Below are 21,420 nucleotides of genomic sequence, written 5' to 3' on the forward strand. Positions count from 1 at the left end.
GTTGCTTATTTCTTGAAGTGGTTAATAGGAAACATAATTCATGCAGGAGGTGCTTTGTGCCTTATCTGCTGGTGTGACTTAATGGTCCCACTATTGAGCAGGATACCCATGCTTGGTGGCTACCGGGATCCTTTTGCAGGAGGGAGAGAAATCTTTGATTCTGCTGGGCAACCATAAAGTGAACTGACCAATACGTTATTCCCTATTCTCATTCTTGCATGTTCTTCAAAAAGCATGGGAGAGATAATAACCAGCCAATTACTATAACTATCCATAAGCTAAAGAAAAGCTGCTTGCCCACTCAGATTAGGAGGGCTGCTGCATTATCATCTTTGCTGTTTTTCTCAGTGTGGGCTGCTACCAGACAGGAAAAGGAAACCAGTATCAGAAACTATGTAAGGTCTGACTGGAATATGGCACTGCAGATTGGAAAAGGCAGTTATAAAATCTGAGTATTATAACTTTCTTTTTTAAAAGAAACGTCATTTACTTACCTTGGAGGAAAAAAAGCATTGTGGAAGCAAATGTAAAGTGCTTATGTTCAAGACTAAGTATGTGTCTATGAACTATATTATAAAATATGAAGTCTGGAATGGGTTTCATGTCACTTACGTAGTACCTTACGCTTATATAATCTGATGTTTTCAAAATTCTTGCTTTCAACAAATATTTAAGGGAATGATCCAACCTTGCAGTAGCAGAATGTGGGATCCAATGATGTTTTTTGTGTTCGTTTCAACACAGCAGGCCAAATTCATCAGTAGCACAACCACAGTCAAGGGAGTAAACTTGAGCTAGGGCTGTGCTTGACCCAGGGTATATAGACAGATGGGACAGACCCGAGTAGCTCTCAGACAGAAACCACAGTGTATTTTTTCAATGAAACTGATAAAAAATTCCATAATGTGTTTGGCACTTGAATTCAAAATGTTCTATAATATTTCAGTTTTAAAAGCCACCTCTGTCAAGCTTAGTACATCAGTTTGATTTGTGTTCCCTCATGCACACACACGTACATACACACTTCCTTCTGAATTCTAGTTCAAGAACATCATATAGTTAATAGTCTGGGAAACACATTTTCTGGGAGCAACAAATAGGGTACATTTCAAACATAGACTTGCCAATATAGGATTCATGAAGTAGTTTAAGAGAAAGATTTAAAAAGTCCAAGTATATGTCTGATACTTAATATTTTGGATTATGCAGTAATTCTGAACATCAGAGCAATCACTTCAAGCACTTTTGCTGAATTCCATTTGGTTGATACCTCTACTATTTTAGGAAAATACAAAATATCAGTTAACAATAGATTTGTTGTAGAATTATTTTATTATGCTATGTTTGAATCACTAATTTGGTGCAAAGATTTCAAGTTTAAGTAAGAATTGTGGTATTTATTTTTGCAGTCGTTAATGGTACTTATTACCCAATTTAAGAGTCAGATAACATGGTTGCAGCAGTTAGTGGTCAATTTTTTACGTGGCTAATGTCTTTGAGTGTTTCCAATGTTTTTGGCACTGATTATTTTCCCACAGACACCCTTACAGTGTGAAGTACCTGTGTTCTTAAATTTAATGAAGGTAGAAGATGCTAAGCAGATGTTTCAGTATTAAGAACACCTCAGATAGGATCCAAAATTAAACACAGAAGTTTTGAAGACACTGATTTGAATTCAGCACGCATGCAAAGAACAAATTATGCAGAAACTGAAATCTATGATTATTGGATTTTTTAATAAGCTTATTTTTAAGGTATTGAGGGCTATTTATTTTTTGTCTGGTACCCCATACAACTTCTGTCAACCCTTTTGAATATTTACCATCACTAATAATTTGTATGTCACATGGCCCAAACTACTCTCTGTCAGTGGAGAGTTTCTTTCAGTTCAGTAGCAAGACAAGCATTTGCTAACACATGAAGAACTGAGAAGTACCTTATCCTTTCTCCCCTGTTATATTCCATTGTTACTAGGACATAAGAATATGTTTTAGTTATTGGTAATATGTGGAAGAATTGCTCTTTCCTTTTTATGACTTAGTGGTTACACAATTGTAGGATACACAAAAAGGAAAAATTTTACTTCCATGTCAATTGGTGTAGAAGCGTTAAGTAATCTTGCTCTATTTTGGCCACTTCTATGTCGTTTGAATGATTAGCTACTATAACAAGCTAAGTGGAAAGGGGCATTCAAAATGGTGAGAGTATTGTGAAAAGCTTTTTGTTTTGTTTTGTTTTTTATTCTTGCCATTTTATTAAGTATTTTAAAAGGGCATGGGGGATTAATGAGATGTTTTTACGTCAGTATGTCAAAGTAGTTTTGCTTTTACAAAACAAATGTGTTGCTTTTTATTCTATTTATCTTAAAAAGAAACAAAACTGACAGTATTTTTAAAGTACATTAAGTAGGCATTAAGACAAGAGAGATTTGCACTAAGAGACAGGGGAGTGACATTTTTTTCTCCTTCATATTGGTTAAGCACATTTCCTTGAGAGGGAGGGAAAAAGATGACAGTTCTAGAAGTATATTCTCATATCAGCTATGGAATTTCTAGTTTTATCTTTAGGGACAACAGAAAACTGTTTAAAGATACAGTCTTGGGTAATATGTACCCATATTTGCATCCACTCCATTGATAAAATGTGATGTAAAGAGAATACAGCAGATATACTTTGTAAAGCAAAACAATATCTCTATAGTGTTATGTATTTTTGTATGTATCACTGAATGTATGGTCTTGTTAACTCGTGGGAGTTGATCACAGGTGGTGTGATATCTTTGTTTTTCTTCGAAATGCTTTTTGTTAACTCTTGACATCATGAGAATGTGGAATTTTTTTAAAAGTGTTTTTAAAGAAGTCTCTTTATCCATCACCAATGCAAATTAAAATTTGAAAATGTTTTTCAGATACTTTCTGAGTACTCTCAGTAACTTATTTTCCTTCTAGGTGATCCTCGCTGCCTTTAAGTTCTGTATTTTCTGTAAATGTGTGTAAATCTTTTATAGGCACGGCCATCTTTCTCACCCATATCTCAAATCAGTACATAGTTCTAAGCATCCCTTGTCCATGTGTGAATCATGCATCCTGAAACGCAAGCTGCCACAATGCTGTTGTAATTGGCAGAACAGTTCATCATCTCCTGCTTCATTGCCTATAAAGCTGCTTTGAAAGTCCTTAGTTGGGGCTGCTGTTAAAATGCCCGGTTGCAGAATTTCAAAGTTCTTTTTTTACAAAAGAGAAGCAAATGTTTTTATCTTCCTCCATATTGCTATCAGTGGCTAGTGAAGCAAAGTACTTCAAAATTGATGTATGTTCCACACTGTAATTCTAGTGGATAATTCATAGAGAACTTAATTAAGACATAGCAGGGAACTGCTTGTTACCACTTCTACTCCATGGGCATCTGCTTCAGGTTCTGCTCTTCTCTTGAGTTACATTTTTCTATACCAGTTATTTTTCTTATCCTTGATGATATTTTTAGCTTATACCTCTCAAGATTCTCTAAGTCTGAGGCTATGGTCTTTTCCTTCTCATTAATAAGATCCATTCTGAGTTTCATTTTAAGCACCATAGGGCAATTAGTACCATTTTCTTTACTTTAGAGAGATGGAGGAAGACCTGTCTGTTTGACTTCATATGCAGAAAACATGTATCTGACTTTAAAACTCCAAACACTGGAGAGGATGTGGGGCTTTCCCAGAATTTCCTGTTCAGAAGTGCTTGGAGAACAGCATCAGTTTTTCTGGATCAGCATTCTCACTGTATCCATTTACAGGAAGAAGTGACAGCCAGAATCAGTTTATTTTTCTTTGCATGTTTAATGAGAGAATTATGGAAGGAGAAAAAAAATGTCAGTGACTTTGTGAGATGTAGCAGATGGGTACATTTTATATCAGAGGTTAGACGGGATCTGTATTCTGAGAGTTTGCTTGAACCAAATCCTGCGAAGTATGACTATACTCATGCTAATAGTGCCATTGAAAAGTATGTATGAAGTCAATAAGATTTGTCTTAGGAAAAGGTGTTACTTTGTGGAATTATTCATTGGAAGAGCAATGTGCAAAACCAGCAGCAACAAAAAAAAACCTCAAATCTTGATGTATAATGCACCAATGTGAACAGTGCAAGCCTTGTCTGGCAGTATTAACTGATAGTGCGAAGGCTTAATTGAAGGCTGCTTTTTGAATAGGAAGAGTCATGTCTGTCTTAAAAATGCTGATTAGGGACAGTATTTTAAGCAGCTGTAGCTGAAGATGTAACAAAATAGCTGCTGCGTAGCAGAATTATGATTAACAGTAGTGATGTGGTTTTAGTACCTAGAGCCACCGATCAGGTGGCGGAGTCTCCCTGTAGTAGGCACTGCACAGTCCCTTTCAGTCCGGGCGTGTGGTTAGCTGTAAGTGGGGAAAACCACAGATAAACTGATTTTGCAGGGAAGTGTAAAGAAATTATCGTGATGAGCTTTATGAGAAGCAGTGGAAGCCTAACAGCTGTTGAACGTATCAGCAAAGTTGGGGGGGAAGCTGTATACAAGTTCAAAGTGCAAATAATGTAAATGTCTATGATGTGTCAGGTTTTACATCTTTGGTTTTGTAATGGTTAGTACAAGATCAAGTGTTGACAAAGGGCAGTGCAGAAGATATGCTGGGAATGCGTAAATGGAAGAATACCTGTTTCACAGAAATGCATTGAACTGATTGTTCACTTCAGGCAATTGAATGACAGAATCATCTTATTTAACCAAACGCACTTTATTCTGTCTCTTATGCTTTAATTTATTCTCATCGTGTGCTGTGAAGTCCTGTTTGGAGTGTCTATTCTCAGCATAAAACTGTTTGTCAAATTTCTATTAAGCTTAAGGTGAAAAATTAATGAGCCATTCACTTCAGATATTTCAAAACTAATACTGCTCTATTATTAATGCAGCAGAAAGTCAAAGATGTGGCTACGTACAATTACGGTTCAGTGTTCAGTCAGACTATACTTTTTTCCATATTTTGGGGAGACGTCGTTAAAACAGTATTTCGGGTCATAGAAGGAATTATTTTAATGAATTTTATCAGTAAATTTTTTAGTTTTATTTATTAATTTTTTATTTTATCAGATCCCAGCAGAGGGTGACTTTAATAAACAGATAACGATGAAATACAGTATTCTGTCCAGTCTTTCTCTGAATCTGGAATTTAAATAAATATGAACAGAAAGTTGATTCTATAGCACAAACTTTTTAGACAAAAATAAATAAAATCCTAATTGCGTAATACTGAAGAAGCTGTGGTTGAAGCAATATTCTTTTGACTAGAGAAGTATGACATTGTGACTAACTTCTCTTTCATGTGCTCTGGTTTTTCAGCCTTGACAAGTCATTGAAACGATGGTACAATTGTACATTAACCCAGAATTGAGTGGCATATGGTACACAAGTAATACCGTTAAATTTTCTCAGTAAAAACTTTTCAGAAGTCTCAGAGTATGTTACCAATACCAGTAAGTTAAGTGGTAGAACGCTGTGAAATGCTAGGTTACAAGTGTGTATCCCAGACTGAGCAGTATGGAAACTGATGCTCAAGGTTTGTGTTTGCATTGAAAAAGAAACCAAAAAACACAGTAACTGCAAAAGTAGAAAGGTAGTCCTCACTTTCTATGCAGAAACTTTCTAAAGATTGCCTCTTTTTGTGCTCCTAAAATTATCTTAATAATTCATTAGGATGTTTTTCTTCTTGCATTCTAGTACGTTCTCCAGAGTCTTTCTTAAATTAATAGTGGTTTGGGGCCTGGCACAGTTAGATTGTTAGACTTGCACAGAGGAAGGAATTCTGTTTCTTGGAAGATTTTCATGCTATAAAACTAAATTTCATTACAAGCAAGATCTCAAATTTAAATTATTCTCAAAGCTTTTGTTGTGCTCACAGATCCTGAAAGCACTATGTGCTCCAAGAAGTTTGGCATCCAGCAGGGAAAGAGCAAGCTAGAATCTCACAAAGTTCTTTCGATACATTGGTTTCTTTATGAAGTTGCACTGCACTGTTTTGCAGTTGGAACAGCACCAAGCCCATGAGTATTTAAAAACTGAATGATTGTGCTTTAGCTAGTAGCCCTGGAAACCTCCAGATTTTTCACTGTGCACTGTGTTTTACTGGGGAGATTTGTCTTGAATCTTTCACTTTTGAATCCTCATCATGCTGCAGATAGCTTTTCTTAGTCTCCTAAACAAGGTACTCTCATGGCAACTAATAAATGGCTGGCAGAGGGAAAGGAGTTCTTTTTTTTTTTCTAAAAGCATTTTTTAATCTTAATTCCAGAAGAAAACTGCTTTTTTGTAAGTAGTTCAGGAAGTTCAGTTACTAGAGAATCGTATAGAAATCAGGCCTGGAAAATGTGTCAAGAGGTCATCTAATCTAGCACCTTCCCTCAGGGAGGGGATCAACCATATTTATGTCATTCCTGACAGATGTTTGTTTAATCTTTTCTTTAAAAAGATTTCAGTTGTAGAGATTTTATCACCTGCTTAGCCAAGTCTTTATGAATTCCTCCTATTAGAAAGTTCTTCTTCCAGATAACTTAAATCTCCCTTTCTATATTTTAAATCTTTTTTTTTTTTTTTTTTTTTTTTTTTCCCATACTTCAAACTCCATCTTATATTGTGAAATGATTCATTTTTAAACATGGGAGGTTTTCTCCTCTAGGTTGTTCTCGAAAGTGTATCTTTCACAGTTTATTCAGGTGTGAAGCTCAAGGTATGGGTAAATGGAGAAAGGAGAGAAGCTTTTCATCTGCAACGTTTTGAGCTTCATTTCTCCTGTAATACAGTCTGTAGATTGACAAACAGCAGACAGAAAATAATGTCTCAGTTACACATCTCTGATGGATATTTTATGATTCTTTTGATTCCAGAAACAGACTCTCAAAGCTTGAGCAAACTGATTTTACCATCAATTTTCTGAAGTAACAACTTTGAGAGATTTTTCAACCCTGCCCAACTTTGATAAGACAAAACTTTTTCTAAATCTGAACCAGTTTCACCTTGCTACTTAAAAATTTGTCTGAATCTTTCAGAGTGAACACTGGTAACACTTCCACTGTGTATTAAAGCTGAACAAGACTTTTTTTTTTTTCCCCTAATTAAATGTTATAGCCTTGGTTGATTTTTGCATTATGATTAAGGGCACACTGTAAGAAGTCTCAGGAGCTTCTAGCACAAAAAACAAATTTAAAAAAAGGAGGATGTGTGTGGATTTTTTATATTGTGGTTCAGTAACAATGCTCCTGATAGTAATTTTATAGAAATTTATTAGAATATGTGCTGCTGATTTCTGATAGCTTCTTCCCTTTGTGACTGTAGTCACACAGGGTGTAAAGGATGCCTTCTGTTTGTAAAGAGCTCCACGTCAACAGAAAGTGTGGTGTTTGTTTCGCACACGTCTCGGAGAGAGGCCTTGTATTCTGAGTCTCTAGTTGGAAGTTTGGAAATGATTCAGTATGGGCAGGTATATCGGAAGGCTTTTAGATTTTTGCAGGTTGTTCTAGAGCTGTTTTCTGCCCTGTGCTATGAACCTCCCCTCCTTTTCCATGCTGGGTTTTTCGTCTGCAAGACTATTCTTGCTTTCCGTGGGAAGAGATGATGCCTTTATTAGGCCAGCTGAAATAGTTGAGAAAAATCAGATGAGCATTTTGTCCTGAAGTGCTTCAGAGCATTTCCATGTGTAGAGTTTGCTTTTTTTTTTCCAGTTCTGTCAGTTGGTCTCCCAAAATATCTCATCTCATCAGAAACCTTCCGACACTTGTGTGTTGGACAATCGTGTGTATGGAAACTCACATTTTTTCAGTTAAAGGGAGATTTTAAAATATGCTGAGAGAATCTGCTGATACTGTGAGGTTTGTGCTGTGGCTTCTTAAGATCTTAAAGCTGTAAATGAAGTATTCCGATGCTTTCTGACCCGTACCTTCCTCCACTTGATGTGTGTCTGTTTAGTACGCTCTTATTCCAGACCTCCTTCAGGTGAGCCTTCAACCTTCCATCACAGAAACTCACCTGCATTTATAAAATAAATTATAGTCAGTTTAGCTGCATTGAACTCACTTTGAGTCAATGAGATAATCAGATTATATTCTTTAAAAGAGGAAGGTATACATACAAATTTTCAGGCTTTTTGGTATATGCAGGGAAGCACGTCTCATCAAGTTGCCAGTATATCATCAACGTGCATCCTCTGTGGTGTGTTTCTTGTCAAAGTTCTCACAAAACCTTGTTCGTGTGATAGCTCGCCCCTTGAACAGTTTTAGTGCTAAGTGCTAAGGACAACTTCTGTAGAATTTAAACATTTTGGCATCCCTAGCAAAACAAACAGCCTTATCAGTAGTAGCGTCATTCAGTGCAGACAGATACTTACACATGATTTCAGATTGTTTAAATGTCTGCTCTTCCCTGTAAGGCTTATTTGAATTTGTAAGTTATTGCTGATCAGTAATCCTGTTCTTCACCGATTCCTTTAACTACACAGAAACTTCATTTGTTGTGTTTAAGTCACATACAATCCAATGTCTGCTTGGACTCTTTGACAGTTTTTTTTCTTGTGGAACTATTCCCCAAATACTATAATATATACATGTATTTTTGTGGCACGTGTTCTTGAAGGGATTTTTTTTTTTTTTTTCAGTAATTTTAGTACAAAATAATGGCTGCTTATCTAAATCGGTTGTTTTAAGCTGTATTGTAGACATTTGCTTTTTTTGTTTGGTTTATGCAGAAGAGAAATCTTCTAATTCTCATTTACTAAATTGCTGTTTTCTTTCTTTTGTTTAAGAGGGAAGCTACAGGCAAAATCGACCGAACCTCACAACACTGTTAGTACAACCAATTTCTACAGTGCTTGCCAAAAAACTCGTTTCCTTACCTGAGGACACTGTCCAAAAAGATAGGTGTATTCCCCTCCAACTGCCAGCTACAGGTAATGCTTTTTAAGTAATCTTTCCTTCAAACTATGAAATCTTCTTCAAGGACTCTAAATCCATTTTCTATAACTGTATATAACTAAGAGGTTTAGCTGATTATGAGTATGTTTTCCTTAGCTGCTTTCTAGGAGAGACTATGAACAATCTAAAAATTACACTCCCAAAATCTGATAGATGGAAGTTTTGGGTTAAAAAAAAAAAAAAAAAAAAAAAGTCTCTTAGTATAGGGCATTAAGCTCTAATTTTTAATAATGATTTAAAAACCCTCTGTTTAGATACCATCACTAGGGAGACTTTGTTAGTGCTGCAGTACGGTTTGTTAGGTCTTGTTGTATTATTAAGAATGTGATTTTAACATTAAGGCACCAGTATCGGTATTAAAGTTATTCTGTGTCTTTTTTCTGCCTCTGGCATAATAATATTATAATTCTAAACAGTGATGTGTCTTTCTGTGTTCTTTAATTTGTATCTGTTATAGAATAAACAGTGTATTGTTGTCTGAACCTTCAGGCACCTTTTCCTCCCAAGTTTCACCAGGAGAACGGTCATCATGATAAGAACAAAATACCTTGAGTAGTGCTAGATGTAATGAAAGAATGCATTCAGAGTATCCCTTCAGAGAGAATGCCATTAGCAAAGTCATACAGATTATTTCTTGAACAAACTTATTGCTGATGTGGAGGAATAAAGTGAGAATACAGTCTTCCAGCAAAGATCCTGCACAGTGTTTCAATGAAGGAAGGAACACCTTCCAGATAATATTCTAGCTGGGATGCATGTTTAAACAGTAATTCTGTCTTGATTTTTGTGTTGTACTAGTCTATCTTTCACCAGAAAAAAATGCAGAAAAAATGGTATATTTTATTATAACGCCTCTTTAAATGAATTGATTTGAAGCAGTGGTCTTGGAAGGGGGGAGGCAAATTAAGTTAGCCACTGTATCCTGTGCTAAATGCAGTGATGATAACAGTAAAAGCAAATTTTAAGGGCAACCATTGTACTATCACATATGTGCTGTATCACTTGTTTATTGCTTTTGGAAAGTTATTGTGGAAGAGGAATACAATACAACAAGTCATAAAAAAGGTTGATTAATTTTATGACTTGTGTTAGCATTTGTAGTTATACATACTAAATAGAAAGGCAGAAAGAGCTCATGCTTCACGGCTTAAGCTGTTGTGGTTAGGCAGGACTATTGCTTTCCATGCATGGCTGACCAGATACTTTAAAGATGAACTGATCTTCCCCACAACCACTAGACAAAAACTAAATAAATGGGAAAAGGTCATTTTGGAAGGAACAAATACTTAACTATGCCAGGTAGGATGTGTGAAGCTTGCTAGTATTATAGGAATTTTCAACAGCTGAAGTGTCTGAAGGAAAGCATGAATTTGGGCTGGCAAATGACACTCATTTTAGAAAGATAAAAGGCTGCGCTGTGTCTGTTTCTCAAAAAGCTTTGTGTGGAGGCTGCAGGACAGAATCACCTAAAAGGGTACCTTATGCTACTTTTTCTGTGACAGGTGCGGCACGTCTGTTTTCTTTCCCTGAGAAGGCAGGAATTCTGTGTGGTAGAAAATTTCTGGAAAGAAAGAATATTCCAAGCTAGCAGTCTAGTAAGAGCCAATCCATGCCCGTCTTACTCTGGGTGAATACAACAGCTTGTGTCTGATTTCATGTAAAGCTTCTGAACCTCAGCAATCCATGTGGGATTTTTTTAAAAATTCTTAATTTATTGATCAAGTAGGGTCTATAATAAGAAGCCTTGCCTAATTCTGTAATGCATTGTCATATATTTTGCCTTGAAATAATGGTGAAACTGTAGACGTGCCAGAGCATATAGTGTGCTGAAGTGTTCAGCAGCAGCCTTAATGGAAAAGATAAAAGACTGGTCTCATGATAAGAAATCTTGTATAACTATTTAATAATAACAATAATAGCTAAAGAGAAAATGCTGAACAGAGCAATGCATATGAGAACAGTGAAGGCTGAATTTGCAGTCTTCCTGTTGATTTGAAGAAGCTTAAGAGAGAGATTTCACTTCTGACATAGAACTCATCACTTATCTGTCAAAAGAGGTGAATGAGCAATTCAGATGATGGGTTGGCTTAAAATTTGTTAGAATAAAATGATCATCATTCTCTCATCAGTATGTTTCAAAAAAGCTGAACAGCAGATTCATCAGTAATGATTAAACATTTATATATAGTTTTCTCACATTGCCTCTTTTCCCTTAGCCTTGCAGTTTTCAGGAGACATAATGTGACAGAGGGAGTGGGAGGATATGGAGAGAAACATCTGAGATATATCGAATGCTTAGAACCTACAAAGCAAATAGTGGGAATTGAAGTTAGTTATTAGTTTTGTGTTAGTCGAAGTTAGTAATTAGATTTGCTTTTTGGTTAGTATGGTGCATCGTTGTTAATCCTCACTAATCTGAAATTCTGTGGTCCCATGAACTTTTTCCCAACAATGGGCAATTAGAAGGAATTTAAAAGTGAAGTTTTATTGAGAAGCGGTATGCTTCTGAAGCTTTTTTTTTTTTACAGAATATTGCTGGAACTACTTGCTAGAACATTGTGAAGATTGCTGTAAAACTAAAGCACTCCTATAAACATAAATGAAGAAAGTCCTGCTGAGTTGCAGTAAACTTTCTTTGTTTTTAAGTTACCTGCCAGTTGGTAGATTTCAGTCAGGTGCAAATCATCTGTTTTCAATGAATCTCTTGAGTATTTAAAGTAAATCTGTGTAGTGGAATTTAATTTACAAAGTGTTTTTCATCACTAATGACCATGTACTTTGGTGTTAAATGGAAAGCCTGGTAGCCTGGAAGTCTGGTAGTTAAAAACACTAAGGAGATATATGTGTAATTTTTCTCTTTGGCTTGAAGTGTCGGTTTTCGTACTCATATGATTTGCATCTGAGAAGATAGAAGATGACAAAGATCTAGGATTTCAGTAGTGATCAATCTCCAGCTGTCTGTGGCAGAAGGGCAGACCTTAGGATTTCACAGACCAACTTGCATGATTAAATAGCTTTCATTATCATATGGTATTGTGGTGGTACAGATATATATTGCTTTGTATCTGTCTGCACGCATGTGTGAATTCACCTAGGTATATTCTATTGAATCGCTTTGTAAATGTTAAATTAATCAGTGATTAAGTGTTACTAAATCTTGTCATTTGCCTCAAACTGTAAATGAACTTCAGACCGCTGCTACACACATAATCCCTTAGACATAAACCTTTGCCCAAGTCTGGGACTAGGAGCAGATCCAGCTGCACCTAAGCTCCAACAGGAGTTTAGAAAGCAAGGGGGTCTTCTCTGAACCTCCTGACTCAATGGGAGGATCTCCCCTACCTTTCTGCACCCCTCATCTTTGTACAAATCATTAAAAATAAATTTTAACTCAATTGTAGTTTGTACGTTTCTCCCTTACTGTTTTATGTTTTCAGTCTCTATATAAAACATTCTAGTTTGATTCTAACTTGATTTTTCTTTGTACACTTCACCCACGTATCAAGTAACATAGCGAACCTTGCCATCGAACTTTGTAAAGTTGCGCTTTTTATAAATTCCTGTTAAATCATGTTTGCTAATACCTGTGACGGTGATTCTTTAAGCAATCCAAACTACTCAATTGCGACAGGTATGTAAAAAAGACAGTGCTGCATTTTTCAGAGGTTGAATGGAAGCCTGAGGAATTTGTGTTGCCAGACTTGTAAATAGGGAGATCAAGGGAATATTGTCTGAAAGGTTCTCAAGTGAGATCCTCTGTAGAACTTAGGAAAAATAAGATAACATGGTATATGAAGAAATGTATTCACATGTCTAAGTAGCTGTTTAAAATTATAGGAAACAATAAGCAAAATAAAAATTGTTTTTAACAGTGAAGAGATGGAGGTAGTCACCAACGGAGATAAGGATTTGTGATGGAATATGTTAAAGTTATTCATAAATGGCTATCAATAAAGGTCCCTTCCCTCCTTCCCCTTCAGCCACAGGATATTGTGCATGCTAAAAATTTATGTGATTCAAAAAAGGCTACTTAAAAATTCACCGAGAAAAAAAACCTAATCAAGAGAGTTTAAACAAACACATAGCCCCCCACCCCACCCCTTGGCTAAGCAACTTTCAAGTCACTGGAGGACACAATAATGTCTTAGGAAAGAATCGCTATACACTCATCGTATTCTGATGTTCTTCTCCACATACATGTTGTTGGTCACTCTTGGAGATAAGGGCCAGTTGGTCTGACCTACTATGCCTGAGCAGTCTAACTCAAATTACAGTAAGTATAATGCAAGCATTCATGCATTGATCTCACTTAAAGGCTTCTAAGTTTCTTTAGCCGACTGATGTTTAAATCCAACCCTATTTCTCTCCTCATCTAGATCAACCAAGATCATTGAGGTTGTGTTACTTCGGAAAATATCAGTAGACTTAACATACACAGAAGATCCCATTTCTTACGAGCTTTTAATGCCTTTTGCTGTGAAGTAGGTGTAGGTTTTTACATTTTGACTTATAAAATAGTAAAACCAAAGCATGAATAGTGTAAGTAACTTGAATGTTATCAAGCACTGTGTGAATAATAGAGCCAGGTATACAAAGACTCCCAGCGTTCTGCTATAGCCAGTAAAATGACTCGGTTCAAAAAGCTTTTTAGGTAGAATCGTTTGATCTTTTGTAACCTTTTTTAGCCTACAAAATACAGTCATTGATCAATACTGAATCATCTTAATGACTGCAATGCAAAACTTCATTGTAGGCTGCAAACAAATCCACATGCTCTGCCAAAAACGATGAGAGTGGAACGAATAATCAGAAGTGACTGTTACTGAAAAGGTTTGTAGCATAACATAAAGAAGAATTTTTCTAAGACTTTGAACATCTATTTTATACAGTTCCACATGTCAGATGGTCATTATGCTGAGTTTTATAGTCAACTCTAATCATGTGAAATTGGAATCATTAATTATACAAAAGGAATAATCAAAAGAGTCCTTTAGTCTCCATATTTTACGATCATCGTCCAAGACAAATAAAGTTCCCTGCCAAGTGCCGCAGTAGTGCAAATCAAGCCTGTCTTCTTTTCAGTCAGAGGAAGGGCATGAAAAGATAAAGGATATATATATTCTCATATTAAGCTACAGCCTTGTGATGTTGTTATATGTGTTTCTCCTTTGTTGCTTACTACCTGTCAGAGAAAAGAAAGCGTACCGTATTTAATAAACTCTGGCTCTGCCATCATACACTATGATCTCAATATGCAAACAATCCCATAATTTCTAGGTATTTGCACTATGCTAAACATAAATCCAAGAAAACAAATAGAGAAAGATGCCAGCATATTGTGTGGCAGTGCACGTTACTGTAGAAATAGAATGATGTTCTGCAGATATTGCTTACTGGCATTTCAAAGAAGTATGTATTAAATAGGAAAGTCAGATGTAATACAGACATACTGTATATGAAAACTTACAAACATTTATACTAATACTCTTGGATTTTCTTTTTGTGATTGCTTTAAATTCTGTTCTCTTTTTAAATAGAAGTTCATGAAAAGAATTAAGCATAAAGTGTGAAGCATTTTTTTATATATCTTCCTCTCTACTCCTACCTGAAGCCTCAAGAATTTTTTCTACCAGAATTGTGACTGATGAAGACATATTTTCAGAATTCTGTTCTATGCCATTATTTTTCTGTGCAACGCTTTGGTTTTGATTGCTGTAAAGCAGGTAAAAAAATCTCTCAAACTAGTGTGAGATTATGAAATTCAACTAGACAATATGAAGCATTCTTGAAATTCATAACTATGTTTGATATTGAGTGTGCCATATTTATTCTGTATCGCATTAGTCCATCCCAGTTTAGAGCCTCCTTAAAGGACTTTATTGTAGACTTCACTTACTTTCAAAAGCTTTTCGTCTGAATAGATTTATTGTTGGATTCCCTATTGTAGGTTAGAAAATAGGATCAAATAGCAAACAGTTTATTCATTAAACTCCTCGGACCAAGATTAGGCTTGAGGAGTCAGGGCCTATGAATATCTATTTAAAAAGAAAAATATATTGTTAGTAGGCAACATGGTTAATCAAAACAAAATCTAGAGGGAAAAAAAATTAGGGATACTAGATTTCAAAGTGACTAAAACTAGATGGTGTATTGCTTATATAAAAAAAAAAAAAAAAAAGGCTTTTTGTTACAGGGGCATCTGTCTAGGAGTTTTGACTTATTCCTGCACAAATAATTTTATAATTCAACAATAAGGTACATTGTCATAGATTCAGTATTGATTTTTGCATATGGAATTTGATAGTATTGCACAATATTTTTTTCAGAGATTTTTATCTAAATTATTAACTATATACTATTTTATAAGTTTATTTGCTTTTGTAACGATGTAGTTATGTTGCATATAGCATTTTTGTTATGTAAGTTGTACTGTTACATAAATGCTTATGATTATATATCTTAGTTTAAAGTCCTATGCTTGGATTTAATTGAAACCGTATATAAAATATGGAGTAGATAAGGTTTTGCACTCAAATTGACATGCTGAAATACTGAGAACTAACTGAAATATATTTTTCACAGTACAGTAAGATTTCAAAAGCCCATTAACTAGGCAGTCTAATATGATAGTAATAGTTTGGAATTTTACTCAGTTATTCTAGAAAATGTCTAATGAAAATGAAGCATTTGTTTCAAATGACAGCAAAATCTGCTTTTATATATGTTTTAATGTATACTTGCGATATCGGTGTATTTAACATGGTATTCCAAATATTACATACCAGTCTCTATTATTCCATACAGTATCACCAATAGAATATAAGAAATCTATGACATATTTGATTATTCATTATATGTAAAGAGCTTATGGTGTTTCTACATTGAGTGCAGTTAGTTCTTACAGTATCATGTTCTGTGGTATTTGATATTACTTTAAAGCCTCAGGTCTTGGGGCAAATAACTTTATGAAAACTATAGCTTTCATTATTAAAAAAATTATTAGCATTCAGAGGTCGCTGAAAAGCTTGGTAGTGTGTGCTCAAAAAGTTAGCAGTTGAGTTATTAGAGCCTGACGTAAGGTTTTTGAATGACTGGAACAAGTAAATCTGTTGAATGCAATTTTATCCTGACTACCTCAGCTGAATTAGTCTCCCCTAAGTAACATGGCCAGGGATGTTTGATGATGTTGGAAAGCTTTACTTTAATTGTGATTTCAAACTGATGTCTTTTTATTCAGGTGTGGTTTATATTGATTTCAGCAGGAATTATATTCATGTTAAAAAGTGGGTTACTTGAAGTTACTAAATGTACCTTGTTTCTGCAGTCTTCTGAAATAACTTCTGGTTTTATGATCAAAGAACTATGTTATCGAAATGCATGAATTCAGTCAGTGCTTCATGCTTCTATGCCAGAGTTAAATGTTCATTTAGGGATAATTTTGTATATGAGTACCAAAAATCTTCTCACATGAGTTCAGTTTTCAAACCTGAGTCCCTAATGATGCTTTCTAAAATCCAGTACTCAAAGGAATGCTCAGAAAACTGTCTGATTATAGGTGTTTAGTATGACCCGTATTCAAGAATTTAACTAACATATTTGAAAATCAGGCTCAAACTTATACTCCTCTGTGTTGGTATGAGCTTTGGATAAGGTTAAAAGCAAAAAAAGAAATAAAACATAACTCATTTTACAGGCTACAAGTAGTAGTTTTTTTGCTCATCTGACGTTGTAAAATTGTCAATCAAATGAGTGGGAAATAACCATGCATTTCTAAAAATAACTATGTAATTGTGAGAGGAGAAGGTAGTCATTTGGTATGAGACAATTACAGATTTCAAGTCAAGAAATAAATAAATAAAAATATTGACGATAAATACTTTTCTGTTCTTCTGTTTCAGAAGTAGCTTTTGGCTTACAGAAACTCAAACTGTATCCCAAATAATGTTAAGCTAAAGTCTCCTCATAGTTTTCCAGAGAATACAGAAAAAAGACAGGAAGTTGTCAAGATCTTTAAAATACAGCATTAGGAAGAGAGGTTTATTGTCAGAACTGTTTAAAGGGGATTAAATTTCACTTGTGCTGTATAGTCCAAAGAGTACTTTCAGCCTTTTCATCTGGCATACTAAGCCTTTAAGCCCAAGTCGCTTTAAGCTGACTACTGTGTTACATGACTATTAACTCGAATATCTGATTCCAGAATATGTGTGTTGCCAAAAGTTAATTTTCTATTTTTTTGTTGTCGGTTGAAGACTGGATAGCTGATGTTGATTAAGAAGAAACGGTTAAATCAGTTGTCTTCAAAAGGATTTATCTTCTTTTTGTCTGAAGTGGGGTCTGAAGAAAGATATATCTAAAATGGTGTAGGGTTAGAAAAGGAAAGGAAATCAGTTTTGGCTTGAAAATCTTTTTTAAGCAGAGTAAATTGGCTCTAAGATGGTGGTAGGTGAGAAACAGCAGCAAGGAGTAACTTGCATTGTAGAAATTTAAACTGCTTAATCAACATGGACGCCATGAGCTGTTTTCGCGTTGTTTTAAAAGACCAAAAAAAGAGCATAGGTGACAGTACGGTGCTGGGAACCCTTTGGATTGATTTTTTTTTTTTTTTTAATGAAATCTTTTTTAAAATTTCTAGAATAATATCTGTAGATTTATAGAACAAACACAATTTGTTATCACGTGATGTTAATAAACTTTACAGTAATTTTCATTAGAAGACTGAATTTAATTACGACTCAAACCCTAACATATGCATGACAGGTCAAAATATTACCTTGCTGTGATTGATTATTGCAAAATAGTGTGGTGTGGTTTAATTAACTGTGCTTGACTTGCGTTTTCTTTACTGTTGTGTTCTAGCAAAGACTTGTCACATAGAGGACACATCTATTGATAACAGAGGAGGGTTTGTCTGAGTAAAAAGTAGGATAAATATTGCACTTTTTTAAAAACAAAAGATCCTAGCAGTTGGTTTGCTTTTTTTCCACATTTCAATGAAGAATAGTGAATGAAAATATATTTCATTTTATTTTAAGAGAATTTTAAAATAAATTTACCAGATGAAGTACCAGCAAATGAACCTTGAAGCACAGTATCGTAGAGATGTATTGTTTTTATTTCACATGTTGCAGTAAACTCCCCACTTGCGTATTCCACACATCTCAGGAAAAAAAGCCAGGAAATAAACTGTTAGAAATACATCTGTGGGAGGATAATAGCCTGGGAGATAGAGAGCAAAATGGTCCGTGGAATATTTTCATTTTGGTCTGTGACAGTTGGGATATGGACGTTGAAGGAATTCTGGCTCAAAGATGCCTTTAAACACAGGTCTGTCGTGGGGTGGTGCAGTACTCTGGATGTAAAAGGACCTCCCTGAAGGTCTAGGATGACACAGTGGTTATTGTCAGACAATTCCTAGCATTTAAGTTAGAGCAGTTAAAGACATTTTCCCTTTTCTCAGATAGAAGTTCCCACCTTTTGGATGAGAAGAATGTTAATACAGTCTATTATAATGCAAACGAAACATTTTAAAGGTATCTGCAGCTCGCTGTAGTTAGTTGTTTGGTTTCCATTGCCACAAACTGCAGGAGTTCATATGGTTAGTGTGTCCCACCTGGGGGACAGAGGGAATGACAGTAATTCTCAGCAAAGGACAGTTAAATTTTTTTAAGCCCTTTTAACTCAGGCATTTACTTTTCTCTAGCTTTATCCTGTGCTACAGTCTCAACTGGCATAGCAGTATTGGCAAGTCCCTTACATTTTAGCAGGTTTCGGAATTTTTCTGGCGTTGTATTTATACGATTTCCTCAGTTGATACCAGCGAAGCCAACAAAAGCTGTCTTCTGTTGGCATAAGTCCATAAGTATATCACCAAAGGCTATGCTGGCAAAGTGACTAGTTATGCAGAGGTCTAACTTTTCCCATCTGATTTAGTGTAGGGGGATTTCTCCAGAAGAATAGTATAATATAAACCAGGTATGTTTTTGTGAATGTTATTGAAAGATTGACCTGGACAAAGGATTAGGTGAGAAAAACCTATGAAGATGAAGACAAATTTCCTTATCATAGAATTATGTAAATCCTACTCTTTTAAATATTTTTTTTCTATTGTATTCTGGCAGAGTTTATTGGGTGAATTGAATGATCTTTTAGCTCAAAGAGTAGAGATCTCTTCTGAGATTCCAGCTTTGAACGCCACTGCTAAAACGGGATTAAGAAAATAATGTAATATTTCATGTTTTAATCTCTGGTTCCTCTTTAGTATCTTCCCCCCCCCCTTTGTTTTTACTTTTGTATTTAATGTGTAGGGAATTTATATCTGGGGCCTGTAGATTTCTTGGCTGGATAAACAAGTTTAACTTTTTTTTTTTTTTTTAATCTTTTTACAGGGAAAAAAATAATCAGTCTGAATATTCAGTCAGTCACAACTTACAAGACAATTTCTAATGTTATTGGATATTTAAGAGGAACTGTATTTCCTGGTAAGTAGCCCTTGATCATTTGTATCGATTATTTGTTTTATGATGACTGGGAGTCATAGCTGGGATCACGATTCCACTTTGCCAGATAATGCACTAATACAGAGGAAGGAGAAAGCCTTTGTTGTAGTCATTTTGTGGTTTGATTTATGACAAAACAGAACGTAAGGGTTAAACAGAGAATGAGCTCAAGGGGATATTACAGTTACAATAAGCGTATTTTTACCCAACAAGCAGGAATTACCCATAGACCACAGAGAGTATTAGTATTTATGCCAAGTAACTGTGTTGGTGGTTTTAATTTCAGGGTATACTGTATTGCATGATTTGAATTAATATGCAAGCTGTCTATACAACTTTAGAAAAGGTTTGATTTTTTTTCTAATGTTAGCAGAATTTTGAGATAAATAAAACTGTGCTTTAAGTCCAGAACATCCTTATGTAATTCAAGTGTCTCACTGAAACCAAGGTGTAGGGCAGCATGATCTCTGGCTTGGTTTAGAACTTAATATCAAATGTGATTATAGTGTACAACAATCTGTGACTAAGTTCTTAATCACACTTGCTGCAGCCTTATTTGGTGTTACAATCATGCCTTAAGCTAGTTTTGTACAAGTCTATGAATAATAATCACTGTTCTATACATCTAAGAATTAAACAATAAGATTCTAAGTGCACCTGTGACATAAACCACAAACCCCCTCCCTCCTTTGATGCTCTATGTAGATGATACGATAATCAGGACATCATACGAATGAAGATCATTTTGACCTTACTCTGTCTGCAAATGAATTTGCCTAAAAATTGAAGAGTTTCTGCAACATGAATGAACACTGTTGCTAGTTACTTACGTAGTGCAAAGTGTTGTAGACCCAGTCCAATTCCTAATGTAGAGATGGCATCATCATCAAAACATCATCACATTTGCCTTGATTAATACTCTCTTATTAGGTTCAGAAGAAAGATTGCAATTTTATCTGGAGTCCCTTAGGAGGTGGGCCACTCATTTCGTATTTGAAATGATGGAACGAAGGATGTGGAGGAGATTTACGTTTACTCCTGTTAGTGAAATGACGACTTGGTTTTGTGTGTGCTGAATGCTGTACTTTCCACCAGAACAATTTTTTTTTTTTTTTTTTTTAAAACAATGTAGAAAACAATTAGCACAGTGAATTAAATCCTTTATTGAAATTAAATTTCCTTCAAGAATTTGAAGTTACTAGTCTACTATTGCTAATGTTTTGCAAATAGCTGTCATGGAATTTGAAAGGTAGAAACTGCCATGTTTAGACATACTGTCTACTGAATTGTGAAGCAGAAGCAAGACAAGTAATAAAAAGCATGCATCTGTTTCTGTTTAATAATTCTTTATCTTCTCTATACCTGAATATTTCTTCTTATTATTGCATTCATAATAAGAAGCTACATTTTAAAGGTATGTCAGTTTATGCTTAACTTTAAGACTTCGAGGATATATAATCAAGTGAAGTCAATAGCGCTACCGAGATGCCAACAGTTTGTCCTGGAAATGTCTTGCTGAACAAGGGCCATAGCAGCTGGCTTCTAACGTAGGCACAAGTTAAGCATGTAATGCACCATGGGTAACATTTTGTACAGAATCAATGTTAAACCTTCATTTGTTTCTCTGCTCTTCCTGGTTGATACTATAGGTTGATACTACATGCCCTCTCAACTGATTTGGATACTTGATGTTTTCGTGGCACTGATTCTCTGTCATTTTGGTGGGGTTCTGCTAGTTTCATACACCTGAAATAGTCACCTTCATGTTCCCAGAAATGCAGAAAGAAAGCAAAATTTATCTTTAGTGCTTAATGAAAGACTGCAAAGCATCACCAAGGGTGGATTTTTTTAATTTTTTTTTTTTCCTTAAAGGCCTCCTAACACACACAAGAACACATCCATGTAATGGCGATCTTATTTGACATTTGATCTGAGGAGTAACAATAAGC

At 35.2% G+C, this 21,420-nt stretch overlaps 1 protein-coding gene across 4 annotated transcripts in view; it reads left to right on the forward strand.

Annotated features, from left to right (window-relative positions):
• The window catches only part of NAALADL2 (N-acetylated alpha-linked acidic dipeptidase like 2), a 503,669-nt gene that overhangs the window by 346,355 nt on the left and 135,894 nt on the right, over nucleotides 1-21,420 (forward strand). For all 4 annotated transcript variants that reach the window (XM_030028786.1, XM_030028785.2, XM_041126840.1 and 1 more), the window contains 2 exons: nucleotides 8,807-8,950; nucleotides 19,361-19,453. In XM_030028786.1, the coding sequence (XP_029884646.1) occupies nucleotides 8,807-8,950; nucleotides 19,361-19,453 (237 nt within the window). The remainder of the gene's footprint in view (nucleotides 1-8,806; nucleotides 8,951-19,360; nucleotides 19,454-21,420) is intronic.

The sequence above is a fragment of the Aquila chrysaetos genome, chromosome 10, assembly GCF_900496995.4.
Source record: "Aquila chrysaetos chrysaetos chromosome 10, bAquChr1.4, whole genome shotgun sequence".
Taxonomy (NCBI): domain Eukaryota; kingdom Metazoa; phylum Chordata; class Aves; order Accipitriformes; family Accipitridae; genus Aquila; species Aquila chrysaetos.